Raw genomic sequence first — 21,189 nt, 5'->3', positions numbered from 1 at the left:
GGTGCCGGGAAGAGATGACTCACTAGTATATAGTTATGGTGGCTTGTCAGGTGCCGGGAAGAGGTGCTCACTAGTGTATGGTTATGGTGGCTTGTCAGGTGCCAGGAAGAGGTGCCTCACTAGTGTATGGTTATGGTGGCTTGTCAGGTGCCGGGAAGAGGTGCCTCACTAGTGTATGGTTATGGTGGCTTGTCAGGTGGCGGGAAGAGGTGCCTCACTAGTATATAGTTATGGTGGCTTGTCAGGTGGCGGGAAGAGGTGCCTCACTAGTATATAGTTATGGTGGCTTGTCAGGTGCCGGGAAGAGATGCCTCACTAGTATATGGTTATGGTGGCTTGTCAGGTGCCGGAAAGAGGTGCATCACTAGTATATGGTTAGGGTGGCTTGTCAGGTGCCGGGAAGAGATGACTCACTAGTATATAGTTATGGTGGCTTGTCAGGTGCCGGGAAGAGATGCCTCACTAGTATATGGTTATGGTGGCTTGTCAGGTGCCGGGAAGAGGTGCCTCACTAGTATATGGTTATGGTGGCTTGTCAGGTGCCGAGAAGAGGTGCCTCACTAGTATATGGTTATGGTGGCTTGTCAGGTGCCGGGAAGAGGTGCCTCACTAGTATATGGTTAAGGTGGCTTGTCAGGTGCCGGGAAGAGGTGCCTCACTAGTATATGGTTATGGTGGCTTGTCAGGTGCTGGGAAGAGATGCCTCACTAGTATATGGTTATGGTGGCTTGTCAGGTGCCGAGAAGAGGTGCCTCACTAGTATATGGTTATGGTGGCTTGTCAGGTGCCGGAAAGAGGTGCCTCACTAATATATGGTTATGGTGGCTTGTTAGGTGCCGGAAAGAGGTGCCTCACTAGTATATGGTTATGGTGGCTTGTCAGGTGCCGGAAAGAGATGCCTCACTTGTTTTTGGTTATGGCGGCTTGTCAGGTGCCAGAAAGAGGTGCCTCACTAATATATGGTTATGGTGGCTTGTCAGGTGCCGGAAAGAGATGCCTCACTTGTTTTTGGTTATGGCGGCTTGTCAGGTGCCGGGAAGAGATGCCTCACTAGTGCATGGTTATGGTGGCTTGTCAGGTGCCGGGAAGAGGTGCTCACTAGTGTATGGTTATGGTGGCTTGTCAGGTGCCAGGAAGAGGTGCCTCACTAGTGTATGGTTATGGTGGCTTGTCAGGTGCCGGGAAGAGGTGCCTCACTAGTGTATGGTTATGGTGGCTTGTCAGGTGGCGGGAAGAGGTGCCTCACTAGTATATAGTTATGGTGGCTTGTCAGGTGGCGGGAAGAGGTGCCTCACTAGTATATAGTTATGGTGGCTTGTCAGGTGCCGGGAAGAGATGCCTCACTAGTATATGGTTATGGTGGCTTGTCAGGTGCCGGAAAGAGGTGCATCACTAGTATATGGTTAGGGTGGCTTGTCAGGTGCCGGGAAGAGATGACTCACTAGTATATAGTTATGGTGGCTTGTCAGGTGCCGGGAAGAGATGCCTCACTAGTATATGGTTATGGTGGCTTGTCAGGTGCCGGGAAGAGGTGCCTCACTAGTATATGGTTATGGTGGCTTGTCAGGTGCCGAGAAGAGGTGCCTCACTAGTATATGGTTATGGTGGCTTGTCAGGTGCCGGGAAGAGGTGCCTCACTAGTATATGGTTAAGGTGGCTTGTCAGGTGCCGGGAAGAGGTGCCTCACTAGTATATGGTTATGGTGGCTTGTCAGGTGCTGGGAAGAGATGCCTCACTAGTATATGGTTATGGTGGCTTGTCAGGTGCCGGAAAGAGATGCCTCACTAGTATATGGTTATGGTGGCTTGTCAGGTGCCGGAAAGAGATGCCTCACTAATATATGGTTATGGTGGCTTGTCAGGTGCCGGAAAGAGATGCCTCACTTGTTTTTGGTTATGGCGGCTTGTCAGGTGCCAGAAAGAGGTGCCTCACTAATATATGGTTATGGTGGCTTGTCAGGTGCCGGAAAGAGATGCCTCACTTGTTTTTGGTTATGGCGGCTTGTCAGGTGCCGGGAAGAGATGCCTCACTAGTGCATGGTTATGGTGGCTTGTCAGGTGCCGGGAAGAGGTGCTCACTAGTGTATGGTTATGGTGGCTTGTCAGGTGCCAGGAAGAGGTGCCTCACTAGTGTATGGTTATGGTGGCTTGTCAGGTGCCGGGAAGAGGTGCCTCACTAGTGTATGGTTATGGTGGCTTGTCAGGTGGCGGGAAGAGGTGCCTCACTAGTATATAGTTATGGTGGCTTGTCAGGTGGCGGGAAGAGGTGCCTCACTAGTATATAGTTATGGTGGCTTGTCAGGTGCCGGGAAGAGATGCCTCACTAGTATATGGTTATGGTGGCTTGTCAGGTGCCGGAAAGAGATGCCTCACTTGTTTTTGGTTATGGCGGCTTGTCAGGTGCCAGAAAGAGGTGCCTCACTAATATATGGTTATGGTGGCTTGTCAGGTGCCGGAAAGAGATGCCTCACTTGTTTTTGGTTATGGCGGCTTGTCAGGTGCCGGGAAGAGATGCCTCACTAGTATATGGTTATGGTGGCTTGTCAGGTGCCGGGAAGAGGTGCTCACTAGTGTATGGTTATGGTGGCTTGTCAGGTGCCAGGAAGAGGTGCCTCACTAGTGTATGGTTATGGTGGCTTGTCAGGTGCCGGGAAGAGGTGCCTCACTAGTGTATGGTTATGGTGGCTTGTCAGGTGGCGGGAAGAGGTGCCTCACTAGTATATAGTTATGGTGGCTTGTCAGGTGGCGGGAAGAGGTGCCTCACTAGTATATAGTTATGGTGGCTTGTCAGGTGCCGGGAAGAGATGCCTCACTAGTATATGGTTATGGTGGCTTGTCAGGTGCCGGAAAGAGGTGCATCACTAGTATATGGTTAGGGTGGCTTGTCAGGTGCCGGGAAGAGATGACTCACTAGTATATAGTTATGGTGGCTTGTCAGGTGCCGGGAAGAGATGCCTCACTAGTATATGGTTATGGTGGCTTGTCAGGTGCCGGGAAGAGGTGCCTCACTAGTATATGGTTATGGTGGCTTGTCAGGTGCCGAGAAGAGGTGCCTCACTAGTATATGGTTATGGTGGCTTGTCAGGTGCCGGGAAGAGGTGCCTCACTAGTATATGGTTAAGGTGGCTTGTCAGGTGCCGGGAAGAGGTGCCTCACTAGTATATGGTTATGGTGGCTTGTCAGGTGCTGGGAAGAGATGCCTCACTAGTATATGGTTATGGTGGCTTGTCAGGTGCCGAGAAGAGGTGCCTCACTAGTATATGGTTATGGTGGCTTGTCAGGTGCCGGAAAGAGGTGCCTCACTAATATATGGTTATGGTGGCTTGTCAGGTGCCGGAAAGAGGTGCCTCACTAGTATATGGTTATGGTGGCTTGTCAGGTGCCGGAAAGAGATGCCTCACTTGTTTTTGGTTATGGCGGCTTGTCAGGTGCCAGAAAGAGGTGCCTCACTAATATATGGTTATGGTGGCTTGTCAGGTGCCGGAAAGAGATGCCTCACTTGTTTTTGGTTATGGCGGCTTGTCAGGTGCCGGGAAGAGATGCCTCACTAGTGCATGGTTATGGTGGCTTGTCAGGTGCCGGGAAGAGGTGCTCACTAGTGTATGGTTATGGTGGCTTGTCAGGTGCCAGGAAGAGGTGCCTCACTAGTGTATGGTTATGGTGGCTTGTCAGGTGCCGGGAAGAGGTGCCTCACTAGTGTATGGTTATGGTGGCTTGTCAGGTGGCGGGAAGAGGTGCCTCACTAGTATATAGTTATGGTGGCTTGTCAGGTGGCGGGAAGAGGTGCCTCACTAGTATATAGTTATGGTGGCTTGTCAGGTGCCGGGAAGAGATGCCTCACTAGTATATGGTTATGGTGGCTTGTCAGGTGCCGGAAAGAGGTGCATCACTAGTATATGGTTAGGGTGGCTTGTCAGGTGCCGGGAAGAGATGACTCACTAGTATATAGTTATGGTGGCTTGTCAGGTGCCGGGAAGAGATGCCTCACTAGTATATGGTTATGGTGGCTTGTCAGGTGCCGGGAAGAGGTGCCTCACTAGTATATGGTTATGGTGGCTTGTCAGGTGCCGAGAAGAGGTGCCTCACTAGTATATGGTTATGGTGGCTTGTCAGGTGCCGGGAAGAGGTGCCTCACTAGTATATGGTTAAGGTGGCTTGTCAGGTGCCGGGAAGAGGTGCCTCACTAGTATATGGTTATGGTGGCTTGTCAGGTGCTGGGAAGAGATGCCTCACTAGTATATGGTTATGGTGGCTTGTCAGGTGCCGAGAAGAGGTGCCTCACTAGTATATGGTTATGGTGGCTTGTCAGGTGCCGGAAAGAGGTGCCTCACTAATATATGGTTATGGTGGCTTGTCAGGTGCCGGAAAGAGGTGCCTCACTAGTATATGGTTATGGTGGCTTGTCAGGTGCCGGGAAGTGGTACCTCACTAGTTTATGGTTATGGTGGCTTGCCAGGTGCCAGAAAGAGGTGCCTCACTAGTATATGGTTATGGTGGCTTGTCAGGTGCTGGGAAGAGATGCCTCACTAGTGTATGGTTATGGTGGCTTGTCAGGTGCCGGGAAGAGAGGTGCCTTACTAGTGTAGGGTTATGGTGGCTTGTCCGGTGCCAGGAAGAGATGCCTCACTAGTATATAGTTATGGTGGCTTGTCAGGTGCCGGGAAGAGATGCCTCACTAGTATATGGTTATGGTGGCTTGTCAGGTGCCGGGAAGAGGTGCCACACTAGTATATGGTTATGGTGGCTTGTCAGGTGCCGGGAAGAGGTGCCTCACTAGTATATGGTTATGGTGGCTTGTCAGGTGCCGGGAAGAGGTGCCTCACTAGTATATGGTTATGGTGGCTTGTCAGGTGCCGGAAAGAGGTGCATCACTAGTATATGGTTAGGGTGGCTTGTCAGGTGCCGGGAAGAGATGACTCACTAGTATATAGTTATGGTGGCTTGTCAGGTGCCGGGAAGAGATGCCTCACTAGTATATGGTTATGGTGGCTTGTCAGGTGCCGGGAAGAGGTGCCTCACTAGTATATGGTTATGGTGGCTTGTCAGGTGCCGAGAAGAGGTGCCTCACTAGTATATGGTTATGGTGGCTTGTCAGGTGCCGGGAAGAGGTGCCTCACTAGTATATGGTTAAGGTGGCTTGTCAGGTGCCGGGAAGAGGTGCCTCACTAGTATATGGTTATGGTGGCTTGTCAGGTGCCGGGAAGAGGTGCCTCACTAGTATATGGTTATGGTGGCTTGTCAGGTGCCACGAAGAGGTGCCTCACTACTATATGGTTATGGTGGCTTGTCAGGTGCCGGGAAGATTTGCCTCACTACTATATAGTTATGGTGGCTTGTCAGGTGCCAGAAAGAGGTGCCTTACTAGTATATGGTTATGGTGGCTTGTCAGGTGCCAGAAAGAGGTGCCTCACTAGTATATGGTTATGGTGGCTTGTCAGGTGCCAGAAAGAGGTGCCTCACTAGTATATGGTTATGGTGGCTTGTCAGGTGCCGGGAAGAGGTGCCTCACTAGTATATGGTTATGGTGGCTTGTCAGGTGCCAGAAAGAGGTGCCTCACTAGTATATGGTTATGGTGGCTTGTCAGGTGCCAGAAAGAGGTGCCTCACTAGTATATGGTTACGGTGGCTTGTGAGGTGCCAGAAAGAGGTGCCTCACTAGTATATGGTTCCGGTGGCTTGTCAGGTGCCAGAAAGAGGTGCCTCACTAGTATATGGTTATGGTGGCTTGTCAGGTGCCAGAAAGAGGTGCCTCACTAGTATATGGTTATGGTGGCTTGTCAGGTGCCAGAAAGAGGTGCCTCACTAGTATATGGTTATGGTGGCTTGTCAGGTGCCGGGAAGAGGTGCCTCACTAGTATATGGTTATGGTGGCTTGTCAGGTGCCAGAAAGAGGTGCCTCACTAGTATATGGTTATGGTGGCTTGTCAGGTGCCAGAAAGAGGTGCCTCACTAGTATATGGTTACGGTGGCTTGTGAGGTGCCAGAAAGAGGTGCCTCACTAGTATATGGTTCCGGTGGCTTGTCAGGTGCCAGAAAGAGGTGCCTCACTACTATATAGTTATGGTGGCTTGTCAGGTGCCAGAAAGAGGTGCCTTACTAGTATATGGTTATGGTGGCTTGTCAGGTGCCAGAAAGAGGTGCCTCACTAGTATATGGTTATGGTGGCTTGTCAGGTGCCAGAAAGAGGTGCCTCACTAGTATATGGTTATGGTGGCTTGTCAGGTGCCGGGAAGAGGTGCCTCACTAGTATATGGTTATGGTGGCTTGTCAGGTGCCAGAAAGAGGTGCCTCACTAGTATATGGTTATGGTGGCTTGTCAGGTGCCAGAAAGAGGTGCCTCACTAGTATATGGTTACGGTGGCTTGTGAGGTGCCAGAAAGAGGTGCCTCACTAGTATATGGTTCCGGTGGCTTGTCAGGTGCCAGAAAGAGGTGCCTCACTAGTATATGGTTATGGTGGCTTGTCAGGTGCCAGAAAGAGGTGCCTCACTAGTATATGGTTATGGTGGCTTGTCAGGTGCCAGAAAGAGGTGCCTCACTAGTATATGGTTATGGTGGCTTGTCAGGTGCCGGGAAGAGGTGCCTCACTACTATATAGTTACGGTTGCTTGTCAGGTGCCAGAAAGAGGTGCCTCACTAGTATATGGTTACGGTGGCTTGTCAGGTGCCAGAAAGAGGTGCCTCACTAGTATATGGTTACGGTGGCTTGTCAGGTGCCAGAAAGAGGTGCCTCACTAGTGTATGGTTACGGTGGCTTGTCAGGTGCCAGAAAGGGGTGCCTCACTAGTATATGGTTATGGTGGCTTGTCAGGTGCCGGGAAGAGGTGCCTCACTAGTATATTGTTATGGTGGCTTGTCAGGTGCCTGGAAGAGGTGCCTCACTAGTATATGGTTATGGTGGCTTGTCAGTTGCCGGGAAGGAGTTCCATGTATTGGGTTGCCGTGACGGTACACTCCGGGTACATAGTTACAGACTTAAGTGGGGTGATTATATAGTGAGTGATGGAGGAAATGCCCGGGGGCAGGCGCTTCCATTGTGAAACATAGTTCTGCCCCTGGCTGCAGCACCTCTTTGCTGGCTGCTCGGCCTGGATCCCCCTGACCCAGCATTACATCAGGGCTGCCGGGCAGAGGACTGGGACAGGATGCTGGGACCAAGGCAGGACATCAGAGGGCTGGATTAGAATGTCAGCTCTTATGCGCTCAGCAGCAGTGATGGATATTGCTCTCAGAGTGGATTTTACACGAGGTAACAACATTAGCTCCTTATGTACAGCCAAAAGCCGACTCCACCGCTGACTTACATTCAACTATTTACATTTAAAAAGCACAAGTGCTTGAGCTATTGGACCAATCCGAGTGCTTGAAGTGAGCAGGCGGCCAATCAGGAATTGGGGAAGACTTCACGGAGCCACTCAGCCAGGACTAGGACTGACTGAATGTAGCCGGGACCACTTCCACCACAACGTCACATACTAATGGTTGGATCATGGTGACATGAAGCAGTATACGGGAACGGCCGGCACACAATACCTTTACATTTATATACACCGAGCGCGGTGCCAACATTAATAAAGTGTTTCTGATTTCATCTAGGGAAAGGGGAACTCAGGCAGGTCTAGCGGCTGGTGGATAGTGGTGCTACTGATGGCACGCCATTATCACTACATCCCTTGCAGCAGCCCTCCAGCAACCAACGTGTGCAGACCACCGACAGCAGGGAGGACCCTCCAAACCCAGGACTGAAGAAGAACTATAAGCACCCTGGGAGTACAGAAAGGATCATATGGTTTCCATACGGGTAACAGCTTTTAGTCACGGGCGGAACATTGCCCCAATAACTATAAGGGGGTAATACTACTCTTCCCACCACATAACAACACTACACCTCCCATACCAGCCCCTACAGTACTTTATTACATCCCCTCCCCCTGATAACAATAATACACATGACTCATTCCCCACCTTCAGATAATATTCATACTACCCACCCCCCACATTTAGATAACATTCATACACCCATACCCCACCCCCAAATAACAATATTTATGCATACCCCCCACCCCCATATAACAGTAATACACCCATCCCCCACCACGGCATTCTGGAGCTCTGACAGCCCCATTATAACTCTGGCCCTGGAGGGCCTCGGCGATGAGGAATCCCCCGCTCTGCCCTGTAAGCATGCGTGGGGCCAGCACATGGTCACTGACACCCTGCCTCAGTATCACTGCGCTTGTGCTGACAGAATAGTGTGTGCAGTAGGGATGTACAATTGGTGTTTAACATTGATGGTGTGTAACCATCGGCCTGAAACCATTGATGGCTTTGGCCATCGATGGTTAGCCCTACTCTATTAGTCAGCCCTGCTCTATGGGTAAGCGAGCCAATCAGATATGGGGGCGGGGCTTTGCGGGTACTGCCAAGGGTGGAAATTAGCTCTGTGCCCCAGCACCAGGTAGAAGAAGAAAAAAAACACCGGGGGGCTCTGTGCCATCAATGGCAAAATCATCAACCATCGGTGGCTAACTATCGATGGTTTGTAATCATCGATGGTCAATGGCCATCCCTAGTGTACAGACAGTGGCAGAATTACTGGTGGTGTACGGAGCCAGAGCGTGATGGCTACGAGCCCCCACTCATGTCTTACCCTTGCATGGCTCCGCCACTGTGTGTAGTCCTGGCAGAGGATAGGAGAAGAGCGGAGCATTCTGTAGCGTATACTCGCTGAGTCACATACACTGTCTGCCGATCTAACTCTATGGGGTAAATTTGCTAAGGTTCGAGGTTGGCCGAGATGACAATCTCGTGTGTTTTTAGGCATGTTTTTCATCTCGCAAATTTACTAAGGCAAACTCGTGTTTGTTTGTGAGAGAGTTCATTCATCTCACTCTTAAAACTCGGGTGAGTTTGCAAACTGGAATCTTCTCACCATCGGCCAAACTGTGAAGTACTTTTCACCAAAAACATACATCACGCAAATTTACCAAGAATCGAGATTACAATCTCGGGAGAGATACCTGCAAATTGACGTTTTAAACACTCACCTCCTGATCAGCGAGTTTTGCAGAAATCATTTTTTTTTTTTTTTCTTGTTATTTTTTCTTTAATTTGTTGAAAAAATGACGTGAGGTCCCCCCCCAAAACACTAACCAGCCCCGGACTTGCCAGCCTGTCCTGGTCCCTAAAATTACGGGGAACAAAATGAATAGGGTTTGTCCATAAATTAGGTACCAGCACCAGGCAGCAGGAACAGGGCTGGTTTTAATTACAGGTGCAAAAAAATTTGGTAGGGTACCCCTATATTTAAAACCAGCCCTGGACAATTACTAGCGGGGGGCTGATGCCACATCCAGGGGAGCCCTTTCACTGGGCCCCCCAGCCGCAGCATCAGCCCTGACCGCTAGTCAGCCCAGGCCAGGGATCCCTGGGGTGTTGAGTACCCCTCTCCAAAGCACCGCTGGCCTAGGCTGATAGCCCGGGGCTATCCCCGCCACCCCTGGGCGGTGGGTGGAAGGTTGATAGTGTCGGTGTTGTGTAAAATTAGAAAAATCAACATTGTCTTTCCAGTCGAACTACAGGTGCCAGTCAGCCAGCCTCCTCCACATGCTGGTACTTGGAGAACCATAAGTACCAGCATGCGGGGCATTAAGGGCCTGCTGGCACCTGTAGTTCACCGGGAAAGAAATGAGTAAATAACACTACACACACCGTGAAATTTTAAGTTTTATTACACACATACATACACTGACTTACCTGCTGCCAGATATTCACGTCCCCTTGCCATCGTAAAGTATCCGAGCGCATAACCTGAAAGAAAAAGCCATCACTCACCCTTATGTCCCGCGACGTTCTCCGCAGATATCCAATTCTGTGGGCGGACACACTGTAACAGCATGTATCACCATGGTGTTACACTATTGCTACTGAGTTCAGTCTCCTGGCCACCAGCCAATCAGCGGCGGCTTCCATTAGTGGCCGTTCATTGGCTGGGACCCACGTGGACTTAGCCAATGAGCGGCTCCTCCACGTGGGTCCCAGCCAATGAACAACCCACCACCCACTACCCAGGGGTGGTGGGGATAGCCCCGGGCTATCAGCCTAGGCCAGGGGTGCCCTGAAGAGGATGATCCCTTTATTGGGGGGGTCCCCAACTCCCCAGGGATCCCTGGCCTGGGTTGACTAGCGTCAGGACTGATGCTGCAGCTGGGGGGCCTGGTGAAAGGGCTCCCCTGGCTGTGGCCTGGTGAAAGGGCCAGCCCTGGACCCCGCTAGTAAGGGTCCAGGGCTGGTTTTAAATATAGGGGTACCCCTACCAAATTTTTTTGCCCCTATAATTAAAACCAGCCTTGTTCCTGCTGCCTGGTGCTGGTATGGACGAACCCTATTCATTTTGTTGCCCGTAATTTTAGGTACCAGGACAGGCTGGCAAGTCCGGGGCTGGTTAGTGTTTTGGGGGGGGACCTCATGTCTTTTTTTTAAACAAACAAACCCGTTTTTTACAGATAAAACACAAGCAGCCAGCACGTATCTCACTGATATGCGCAGGCTGCTAGCTCGGGCGAGATTTGCAGTGGGAAAACACTGCAATCTCGGGGCAGTAATCTCATCTTCACTTTTAACTCGGGAGAGAAATCTCGATTTGCTTCACTATCGGAAATCTCACTTTCAGCTAAACTCGCTTCTTAGTAAATTTCCAAAACCAAAAAAAAACAAACAAGCCCGAGTTTAGGCGATGCAAATCGAGATTAAAAAAGGAAAAACTCGACCTATCTTGATTCTTAGTAAATTTACCCCTATATATAATTTCCCAGTATGAGATTCACACCGTACGTCAGAGGCTATATACAGCATTTACTGACTATTAGAATTAATCAGACTTCGGCTACATTCACTATAATTCTTCCTCTAGTTACTGATGAGTAGCACCCCCATATAACAACGACAGGCCGCAGCGCCATCCGGCCTCTGTATACCGTGGAGCGGATAGATGACAATTTATCACCTGATTTCGGCAATATGCCGCCATGAAATGAACCCGTTTCTGCTCCACTTACTTGTTCCAGCAAACTCGTCCTTCCAGCACCTGCATTTCCCCGAGTATGGCGAGAAGAAGCGAGGATTTGCCGCAACCGACCTGTCCCACCACCATGGTCAGCTGACCTGGAGCCAAGAGAAATGGGATTTAGTGAGGTGATCCCGGCATTTATTACCATTCACTTATATAGCGCCAGCGTATTCTGCATATCATTAAAAACCGTTATACATTAATCATGAAGAGTTTTTAAAAAAAGCTCATTGGGCTCAGTTATTCCCGCACATACGGGCGCACACGTGTACTGGACATGTACAACATATGACCCTCTCCTTTTAGTAACTCAAAATTCTGTGTAACGATGTGGCCAGACCAAGATTCACATTCATCCCAACGATGATGGCGGGCATATGATAAAACCGCCCACTCACAAAACAGCGCAGTAACACAGAAGACCAGTCGCCAGGATTGGGGACGATGCGGAGTTGTCCTGTTTTCACGCATATCTTCAGCACTGAGAAAAGTGTTGGTGCCAAGTGTGCAGCCACGATAACGACAGATATCAAACTAAGCGTACTGAAGTGAGGCGATCCACACGTAAAAGGTGCATATTGGCAAATATATGCACTTAGGGGGAGATGTAATAAAGTTTGGAGAGAGATAAAATTGGAGATAAATAGCACCAACCAATCAGCTCCTAACTGTCACGTTACAGGCTGTGTTTGAAAAATGATAGAAGCTGATTGGTTGGTGCTATTTACCTCCAATTTTATCTCTCTCCAAACTTTTTTACATCTCCCCCCTAGTACCGTGCATGAAATGTGTGAGCAATTCCGTCCGACCCGCCTTCAGCTCAGCATAAGCCCAAAAATCTCACGCCCACTGTACATACATACATACATACTACATACATAGGACATAAATACTACACACATACATACATAAATACTACATACACACATACATACATACTACATACATACATACATACATAGGACATAAATACTACATACATACATACATGCAGGCGTGTGCCTGAGAGAGTATCCTTCTTGCTCCTTACATAAGCTACACATATGTGCGTGTGAACTGTCTGCATTACACAATATAAATATAACTATTTCTTAGTACAATATATGGGGGTGCGTGTACAATGAGGGTTACGTGTGGTGCGCCATACAGTGACTGCTGCTAAGCGTCCGTGGGGTCGCTGTAATCCCATTACACCATACCTGTTGGTATATGGATATCGATGTTGGATAAAGTTGCCAAACCGGTTCCCCAGGAGAAGTATCCGCCGCACACCTATAGGAGGGTCAAAGGGTCACAATGAGCAATGCCGCAGTCACACGACCCAAACATCACTCACCCTACATAACTGTTATATGGAGACATGAGCCGGACAATGAGTTCAGGCTACAAAATGATCACTAATATTATTATAATCTATTATACATATACATATATACATATATAGCGCCACAAGTGACTTCTGTGCTGTGCAGGGAAAATTTTTATAGCGCTTTGCTGCGATCTTTGCAAAACTCCTGAGGTTTATTGTACATGTAAACAGCCATTTATATACACACAACACAGCTCTGGCACAGTGGTTAGCATTGCTGCATCACAGTGGGACCCATTGCTGATCAGGGTTTCTTTTTACGAAGTGTCGGTTTGTGCCTGATATTTAAAAGGGCAATGCCGTGTCTTGCTAGCCGTGTGTTACTAGCCGTGTCTTACTAGCCGTGTCTTACTAGCCGTGTCTTACTAGCCGTATTTTACTACCTGTGTCTCACTAGCCGTGTCTTACTAGCCGTGTCTCGCTAGCCGTGTCTTACTAGCCATGTCTTACTAGCCGTGTCTTACTAGCCGTGTCTTACTAGCCGTGTGTTACTAGCTATGTGTTGCTAGCCGTGTCTCGCCAGCCGTGTCTCACTAGCCGTGTCTAACTAGCTGTGTCTCACTAGTCATGTGTTGCTAGCCAGGTCTCGCTAGCCGTGTCTCACTAGCCTTATCTTGCTAGCCGTGTCTCGCTAGCCGTGTCTCACTAGCTGTGTCTCGCCAGCCGTGTCTCACTAGCCGTGTCTAACTAGCCGTGTCTCACTAGCCGTGTCTCGCTAGCCATGTCTCGCTAGCCGTATCTTGCTAGCCATGTGTTGCTAGTCGTATCTCGCTAGCCATGTGTTGCTAGCAGTGTGTTGCTAGCTGTGTCTCGCTAGCCGTGTGTTGCTAGCCGTGTCTCACAAGCCGTGTGTTGCTAGCCCTGTCTCGCTAGCCGTGTGTTGCTAGCCGTGTCTCGCTAGCCATGTCTCGCTAGCTGTGTGTTGCTAGCCATGTCTCACTAACCATGTCTTGCTAGCTGTGTGTTGCTAGCCGTGTCTCGCTAGCCCTGTCTCACTAGCCGTGTCTCGCTAGCCGTGTCACACTAGCCATGTGTTGCTAGCCGTGTCTCACTAGCCATGTGTTGCTAGCCATGTCTCACTAGCCGTGTCTCACTAGTCGTGTCTCGCTAGCTGTGTGTTGCTTGTCGTGTCTCGCTAGCCATGTCTCACTAGCCATGTGTTGCTAGCCATGTCTCACTAGCCGTGTCTCGCTAGCTGTGTCACACTAGCCATGTGCTGCTAGCCGTGTCTCACTAGCCATGTCTCGCTAGCTGTGTGTAGCTAGCCGTGTCTCGCTAGTCGTGTCTCACTAGCCGTGTCTCTCTAGCCCTGTCTCACTAGCCGTGTCTCGCTAGCCGTGTCTCACTAGCCATGTCTCGCTAGCTGTGTGTTGCTAGTCGTGACTCGCTAGCCATGTCTCACTAGCCGTGTCTCGCTAGTCGTGTCTTGCTAGTCGTGTCTCACTAGCCGTGTCTCGATAGCCGTGTCTTTCTAGCTGTGTGTTGCTAGTCAAGTCTCACTAGCCGTGTCTCGCTAGCCGTGTCTTGCTAGTCGTGTCTCGCTAGCCGTGTGTTGCTAGTCGTATCTCGCTAGCCATGTGTTGCTAGCCGTATCTCGCTAGCCGTGTGTTGCTAGCTGTGTCTCGCTAGCCGTGTGTTGCTAGCCATGTCTCACTAGCCGTGTGTTGCTAGCCGTGTCTCGCTAGCCGTGTGTTGCTAGTCGTGTCTCGCTAGCCGTGTGTTGCTAGCCATGTCTCGCTAGTCGTGTCTCGCTAGCTGTGTGTTGCTTGTCGTGTCTCGCTAGCCATGTCTCACTAGCCGTGTCTCGCTAGCCATGTGTTGCTAGCCATGTCTCACTAGCCGTGTCTTGCTAGCCATGTGTTGCTAGCCATGTCTCGCTAGCTGTGTGTTGCTAGCCGTGTCTCGCTAGCCGTGTCACACTAGCCATGTGTTGCTAGCCGTGTCTCACTAGCCATGTCTCGCTAGCTGTGTGTTGCTAGCCATGTCTCACTAGCTATGTCTCGCTAGCTGTGTGTTGCTAGCCGTGTATCACTAGCCATGTCTTGATAGCTGTGTGTTGCTAGCCGTGTCTCGCTAGCCGTGTCTCGCTAGCCGTGTCACACTAGCCATGTGTTGCTAGCCATGTCTCACTAGCCGTGTCTTGCTAGCCGTGTGTTACTAGCCGTGTCTTACTAGCCGTGTCTTACTAGCCATGTCTTACTAGCCGTATTTTACTACCCGTGTCTCGCTAGCCGTGTCTTACTAGCCGTGTCTCGCTAGCCGTGTCTTACTAGCCATGTCTTACTAGCCGTGTCTTACTAGCCGTGTCTTACTAGCCGTGTCTTACTAGCCGTGTCTCGCCAGCCGTATCTCACTAGCCGTGTCTAACTAGCTGTGTCTCACTAGTCATGTGTCGCTAGCCGTGTCTCGCTAGCTGTGTGTCACTAGCCTTATCTTGCTAGCCGTGTCTCGCTAGCCGTGTCTCACTAGCCGTGTCTCGCCAGCCGTGTCTCATTAGCCATGTCTAACAAGCCGTGTCTCACTAGCCGTGTCTCGCTAGCCGTGTCTCGCTAGCCGTGTTTTAGCCGTGTCTCGTTAGCCGTGTCTCGCTAGCCGTGTGTTGCTAGCTGTGTCTCGCTAGCCGTGTGTTGCTAGCCGTGTCTCACTAGCCGTGTGTTGCTAGCCATGTCTCGCTAGCTGTGTGTTGCTAGCTGTGTCTCGCTAGCCATGTCTCGCTAGCTGTGTGTTGCTAGCCATGTCTCACTAGCCATGTCTTGCTAGCTGTGTGTTGCTAGCCGTGTCTCGCTAGCCCTGTCTCACTAGCCGTGTCTCGCTAGCCGTGTCACACTAGCCATGTGTTGCTAGCCATGTCTCACTAGCCATGTCTCGCTAGCCGTGTGTTGCTAGCCATGTCTCGCTAGTCATGTCTCGCTAGCTGTGTGTTGCTTGTTGTGTCTTGCTAGCCATGTCTCACTAGCCATGTGTTGCTAGCCATGTCTCACTAGCCATGTGTTGCTAGCCATGTCTCACTAGCCGTGTCTCGCTAGTCGTGTCTCGCTAGCTGTGTGTTGCTTGTCGTGTCTCGCTAGCCATGTCTCACTAGCCATGTGTTGCTAGCCATGTCTCACTAGCCATGTGTTGCTAGCCATGTCTCACTAGCCGTGTCTCGCTAGCTGTGTCACACTAGCCATGTGCTGCTAGCCGTGTCTCACTAGCCATGACTCGCTAGCTGTGTGTTGCTAGCCATGTCTCGCTAGTCGTGTCTCACTAGCCATGTCTCGCTAGCTCTGTCTCACTAGCCATGTCTCGCTAGCCGTGTCTCACTAGCCATGTCTCGCTAGCGGTGTGTTGCTAGTCATGTCTCGCTAGCCGTGTCTCACTAGCCGTGTCTCGCTAGTCGTGTCTTGCTAGTTGTGTCTCACTAGCCGTGTCTCGATAGCCGTGTCTTTCTAGCTGTGTGTTGCTAGTCATGTCTCACTAGCCGTGTCTCGCTAGCCGTGTTTTGCTAGTCATGTCTCGCTAGCCGTGTGTTGCTAGTCGTATCTCGCTAGCCATGTGTTGCTAGCCGTATCTCGCTAGCCATGTGTTGCTAGCTGTGTCTCGCTAGCCGTGTGTTGCTAGCCGTGTCTCACTAGCCGTGTGTTGCTAGCCATGTCTCGCTAGCCATGTGTTGCTAGCCATGTCTCGCTAGCCGTGTGTTGCTAGCCATGTCTCGCTAGTCGTGTCTCGCTAGCTGTGTGTTGCTTGTCGTGTCTCGCTAGCCATGTCTCACTAGCCATGTGTTGCTAGCCATGTCTCACTAGCCGTTTCTCACTAGCCATGTGTTGCTAGCCATGTCTCGCTAGCTGTGTGTTGCTAGCTGTGTCTCGTTAGCCGTGTCACACTAGCCATGTGTTGCTAGCCGTGTCTCACTAGCCATGTCTCGCTAGCTGTGTGTTGCTAGCCATGTCTCACTAGCCATGTCTCGCTAGCTGTGTGTTGCTAGCCGTGTCTCACTAGCCATGTCTTGCTAGCTGTGTGTTGCTAGCCATGCCTCGCTAGCCATGTCTCGCTAGCCATGTCACACTAGCCATGTGTTGCTAGCCGTGTCTCAGTAGCCATGTCTCGCTAGCTGTGTGTTGCTAGCCATGTCTCACTAGCCATGTCTTGCTAGCTGTGTGTTGCTAGCCGTGTCTCGCTAGCCCTGTCTCGCTAGCCGTGTCACACTAGCCATGTGTTGCTAGCCGTGTCTCACTAGCCATGTCTCGCTAGCAGTGTGTTGCTAGCCATGTCTCGCTGGTCGTGTCTCGCTAGCTGTGTGTTGCTTGTCGTGTCTCGCTAGCCATGTCTCATTAGCCGTGTCTCGCTAGCCATGTGTTGCTAGCCGTGTCTCGCTAGCCGTGTCACACTAGCTTTGTGTTGGTAGCCGTGTCTCACTAGCCATGTCTCGCTAGCTGTGTGTTGCTAGCCGTGTCTCGCTAGTCATGTCTCACTAGCCATGTCTCGCTAGCCCTGTCTCACTAGCCGTGTCTCGCTAGCCGTGTAACACTAGCCATGTGTTGCTAGCCGTGTCTCACTAGCCATGTCTCGCTAGCTGTGTGTTGCTAGTCGTGTCTCGCTAGCCGTGTCTCACTAGCCGTGTCTCGCTAGTCGTGTCTTGCTAGCTGTGTGTTGCTAGTCGTGTCTCGCTAGCCGTGTCTCACTAGCCGTGTCTCGCTAGTCGTGTCTTGCTAGTCGTGTCTCACTAGTCGTGTCTCACTAGCCGTGTCTTGCTAGCCGTGTCTCGCTAGTCGTGTCTTGCTAGTCGTGTCTCACTAGCCGTGTCTCGCTAGCCGTGTGTCGCTAGCTGTGTGTTGCTAGTCGTGTCTCGCTAGCCGTGTCTCGCTAGCCGTATCTCGCTAGCATTGTCTTGCTAGCCGTGTCTCACTAGCCGTGTCTCACTAGCCGTGTCTTGCTAGCCATGTCTCGCTAGTCGTGTCTTGCTAGTCGTGTCTCACTAGCCGTGTCTCGCTAGCCATGTGTCGATAGCTGTGTGTTGCTAGTCGTGTCTCACTAGCCGTGTCTCGCTAGTCGTGTCTCGCTAGTCGTGTCTCGCTAGCCGTGTCACGCTAGTCATGTCTTGCTAGTCATGTCTCACTAGCCGTGTCTCGCTAGCCGTGTCTCGCTAGCCATGTCTCGCTAGCCGTGTGTTGCTAGCCGTGTCTCACTAGCCGTGTGTTGCTAGCCGTGTCTCGCTAGCCATGTGTTGCTAGCCATGTCTCGCTAGCCGTGTGTTGCTAGCCATGTCTCGCTAGTCGTGTCTCGCTAGCTGTGTGTTGCTTGTCGTGTCTCGCTAGCCATGTCTCACTAGCCATGTGTTGCTAGCCATGTCTCACTAGCCGTTTCTCACTAGCCATGTGTTGCTAGCCATGTCTCGCTAGCTGTGTGTTGCTAGCTGTGTCTCGTTAGCCGTGTCACACTAGCCATGTGTTGCTAGCCGTGTCTCACTAGCCATGTCTCGCTAGCTGTGTGTTGCTAGCCATGTCTCACTAGCCATGTCTCGCTAGCTGTGTGTTGCTAGCCGTGTCTCACTAGCCATGTCTTGCTAGCTGTGTGTTGCTAGCCATGCCTCGCTAGCCATGTCTCGCTAGCCATGTCACACTAGCCATGTGTTGCTAGCCGTGTCTCAGTAGCCATGTCTCGCTAGCTGTGTGTTGCTAGCCATGTCTCACTAGCCATGTCTTGCTAGCTGTGTGTTGCTAGCCGTGTCTCGCTAGCCCTGTCTCGCTAGCCGTGTCACACTAGCCATGTGTTGCTAGCCGTGTCTCACTAGCCATGTCTCGCTAGCAGTGTGTTGCTAGCCATGTCTCGCTGGTCGTGTCTTGCTAGCTGTGTGTTGCTTGTCGTGTCTCGCTAGCCATGTCTCATTAGCCGTGTCTCGCTAGCCATGTGTTGCTAGCCGTGTCTCGCTAGCCGTGTCACACTAGCTTTGTGTTGGTAGCCGTGTCTCACTAGCCATGTCTCGCTAGCTGTGTGTGGCTAGCCATGTCTCGCTAGTCATGTCTCACTAGCCATGTCTCGCTAGCCCTGTCTCACTAGCCGTGTCTCGCTAGCCGTGTAACACTAGCCATGTGTTGCTAGCCGTGTCTCACTAGCCATGTCTCGCTAGCTGTGTGTTGCTAGTCGTGTCTCGCTAGCCGTGTCTCACTAGCCGTGTCTCGCTAGTCGTGTCTTGCTAGCTGTGTGTTGCTAGTCGTGTCTCGCTAGCCGTGTCTCACTAGCCGTGTCTCGCTAGTCGTGTCTTGCTAGTCGTGTCTCACTAGTCGTGTCTCACTAGCCGTGTCTTGCTAGCCGTGTCTCGCTAGTCGTGTCTTGCTAGTCGTGTCTCACTAGCCGTGTCTCGCTAGCCGTGTGTCGCTAGCTGTGTGTTGCTAGTCGTGTCTCGCTAGCCGTGTCTCGCTAGCCGTATCTCGCTAGCATTGTCTTGCTAGCCGTGTCTCACTAGCCGTGTCTCACTAGCCGTGTCTTGCTAGCCGTGTCTCGCTAGTCGTGTCTTGCTAGTCGTGTCTCACTAGCCGTGTCTCGCTAGCCATGTGTCGATAGCTGTGTGTTGCTAGTCGTGTCTCACTAGCCGTGTCTCGCTAGTCGTGTCTCGCTAGTCGTGTCTCGCTAGCCGTGTCACGCTAGTCATGTCTTGCTAGTCATGTCTCACTAGCCGTGTCTCGCTAGCCGTGTCTCGCTAGCCATGTCTCGCTAGTCGTGTGTTGCTAGCCGTGTCTCGCTAGCCATGTGTCGCTAGCTGTGTGTTGCTAGTCGTGTCTCGCTAGCCGTGTCTTGCTAGCCATGTCTCACTAGCCGTGTCTTGCTAGCCATGTGTTGCTAGCCATGTCTCGCTAGCTGTGTGTTGCTAGCCGTGTCTCTCTAGCCGTGTCACACTAGCCATGTGTTGCTAGCCGTGTCTCACTAGCCATGTCTTGCTAGCTGTGTGTTGCTAGCCATGTCTCACTAGCCTTGTCTCGCTAGCTGTGTGTTGCTAGCCGTGTCTCACTAGCCATGTCTTGCTAGCTGTGTGTTGCTAGCCGTGTCTCGCTAGCCATGTCACACTAGCCATGTGTTGCTAGCCGTGTCTCACTAGCCATGTCTCGCTAGCTGTGTGTTGCTAGTCGTGTCTTGCTAGCTGTGTGTTGCTAGCTGTGTGTTGCTAGTCATGTCTCACTAGCCGTGTCTCACTAGCTGTGTGTTGCTAGTCGTGTCTCGCTAGCTGTGTGTTGCTAGTCGTGTCTTGCTAGCTGTGTGTTGCTAGTCGTGTCTTGCTAGCCGTGTCTCACTAGCCGTGTGTTGCTAGCCGTGTCTCGCTAGCCGTGTGTCGCTAGCTGTGTGTTGCTAGTCGTGTCTCGCTAGCCGTGTCTTGCTAGCCATGTCTCACTAGCCGTGTCTCACTAGCCGTGTCTCGCCAGCCGTGTCTCACTAGCCATGTGTTGCTAGCCGTGTCTCACTTGCTGTGTGTTGCTAGCCGTGTCTTGCTAGCCATGTCTCACTAGCCGGGTGTTGCTAGCTGTGTGTTGCTAGTCGTGTCTCACTAGCCGTGTCTCACTAGCTGTGTGTTGCTAGTCGTGTCTCGCTAGCTGTGTGTTACTAGTCGTGTCTCGCTAGCCGTGTGTCGCTAGCTGTGTGTTGCTAGCTGTGTGTTGCTAGCTGTGTGTTGCTAGTCGTGTCTCACTAGCTGTGTGTTGCTAGTCATGTCTCGCTAGCTGTGTGTTGCTAGTCATGTCTCGCTAGCTGTGTGTTGCTAGTCGTGTCTTGCTAGCTGTGTGTTGCTAGCTGTGTGTTGCTAGTCGTGTCTCACTAGCCGTGTCTCACTAGCTGTGTGTTTCTAGTCGTGTCTCGCTAGCTGTGTGTTGCTAGTCGTGTCTCGCTAGCCGTGTGTCGCTAGCTGTGTGTTGCTAGCTGTGTGTTGCTAGCCGTGTGTTGCTAGCCGTGTCTCACTAGCCGTGTCTTGCCAGCCGTGTCTCGCTAGTAAAAACAGAGCCCTTTTAAATATCGGGTATAACAGGAAGATAAGTGTAAAGTTTACAAACCAACACTACGTTAATACACCCCCAGGACTCCGTCTGCGTGATGTTGTCTGTTCTCACGTGTGTCTGGGTTTCCTCTCAGAGTTAGTACAATATGTGTGTGTGCAAAGTAAATATCTGTACTTGATTTATTTGCATTCCTTATATTATCATTTATATACTGTATAATTATCTATTTCTATTGATCTACATATCTATCTGTCTAACTCTATATATCGTTATGTATAAATACTGTATATACACACACATTTATATATGACTGGTATATTGGACCTGGGATATACGCTGAGGTGTCAGTGTGTATTATATCAGTAACAAGGCGCTATCAGGAACTAGGAACCTTGATGGCTGCTTCCTCGCTGTCCGGGGAGCGAATCTGTCTGCGAGGGGACTGTTCATATTTGTCCAGCTGGTACCTCAGGGGCTGTTTCCTGTTTATGGCTCTTGAATGCTATTGGAGAGAGGATATTGCTGTCAGTCAGCTGCCGATGGATGGAAGACAGTAACTATAAGCAGGGCCCTCCGCCCCCAGGATATCTGTATTTAGCTGGTGATTCTCTATTTTCCATATTTCTAATTACTAATTCTACACCTCCCAACATCTGAGAATACCAAGTGGTCCCACCCCTGATCCACCCAGACGCTGCCCCACTCCGCCCAGACGCTGCCCCACTCCGGCCAGACGCTGCCCCACTCCGCCCAGAAACACCCATTTTTGTTACATAAACTCCGCCCCCTTCAC

At 51.1% G+C, this 21,189-nt stretch overlaps 1 protein-coding gene across 7 annotated transcripts in view; it reads right to left on the bottom strand.

Annotated features, from left to right (window-relative positions):
• ABCC9 (ATP binding cassette subfamily C member 9) overlaps nt 1-21,189 on the bottom strand; it is a 199,141-nt gene that overhangs the window by 58,641 nt on the left and 119,311 nt on the right. For all 7 annotated transcript variants that reach the window (XM_088454786.1, XM_088454784.1, XM_088454788.1 and 4 more), the window contains 3 exons: nt 20,788-20,898; nt 12,266-12,338; nt 11,056-11,161 (listed from right to left, as the gene is read on the bottom strand). In XM_088454786.1, coding sequence (XP_088310912.1) covers nt 11,056-11,161; nt 12,266-12,338; nt 20,788-20,898 — 290 coding nt within the window. The remainder of the gene's footprint in view (nt 1-11,055; nt 11,162-12,265; nt 12,339-20,787; nt 20,899-21,189) is intronic.

This window comes from Taudactylus pleione, unplaced genomic scaffold, assembly GCF_031769625.1.
Source record: "Taudactylus pleione unplaced genomic scaffold, aTauple2 ptg000632l, whole genome shotgun sequence".
In the NCBI taxonomy this organism is placed as follows: domain Eukaryota; kingdom Metazoa; phylum Chordata; class Amphibia; order Anura; family Myobatrachidae; genus Taudactylus; species Taudactylus pleione.
The sequence above is the reverse complement of the archived record's forward strand: the minus strand, read 5'-3'. Positions and strand labels throughout refer to the sequence as shown.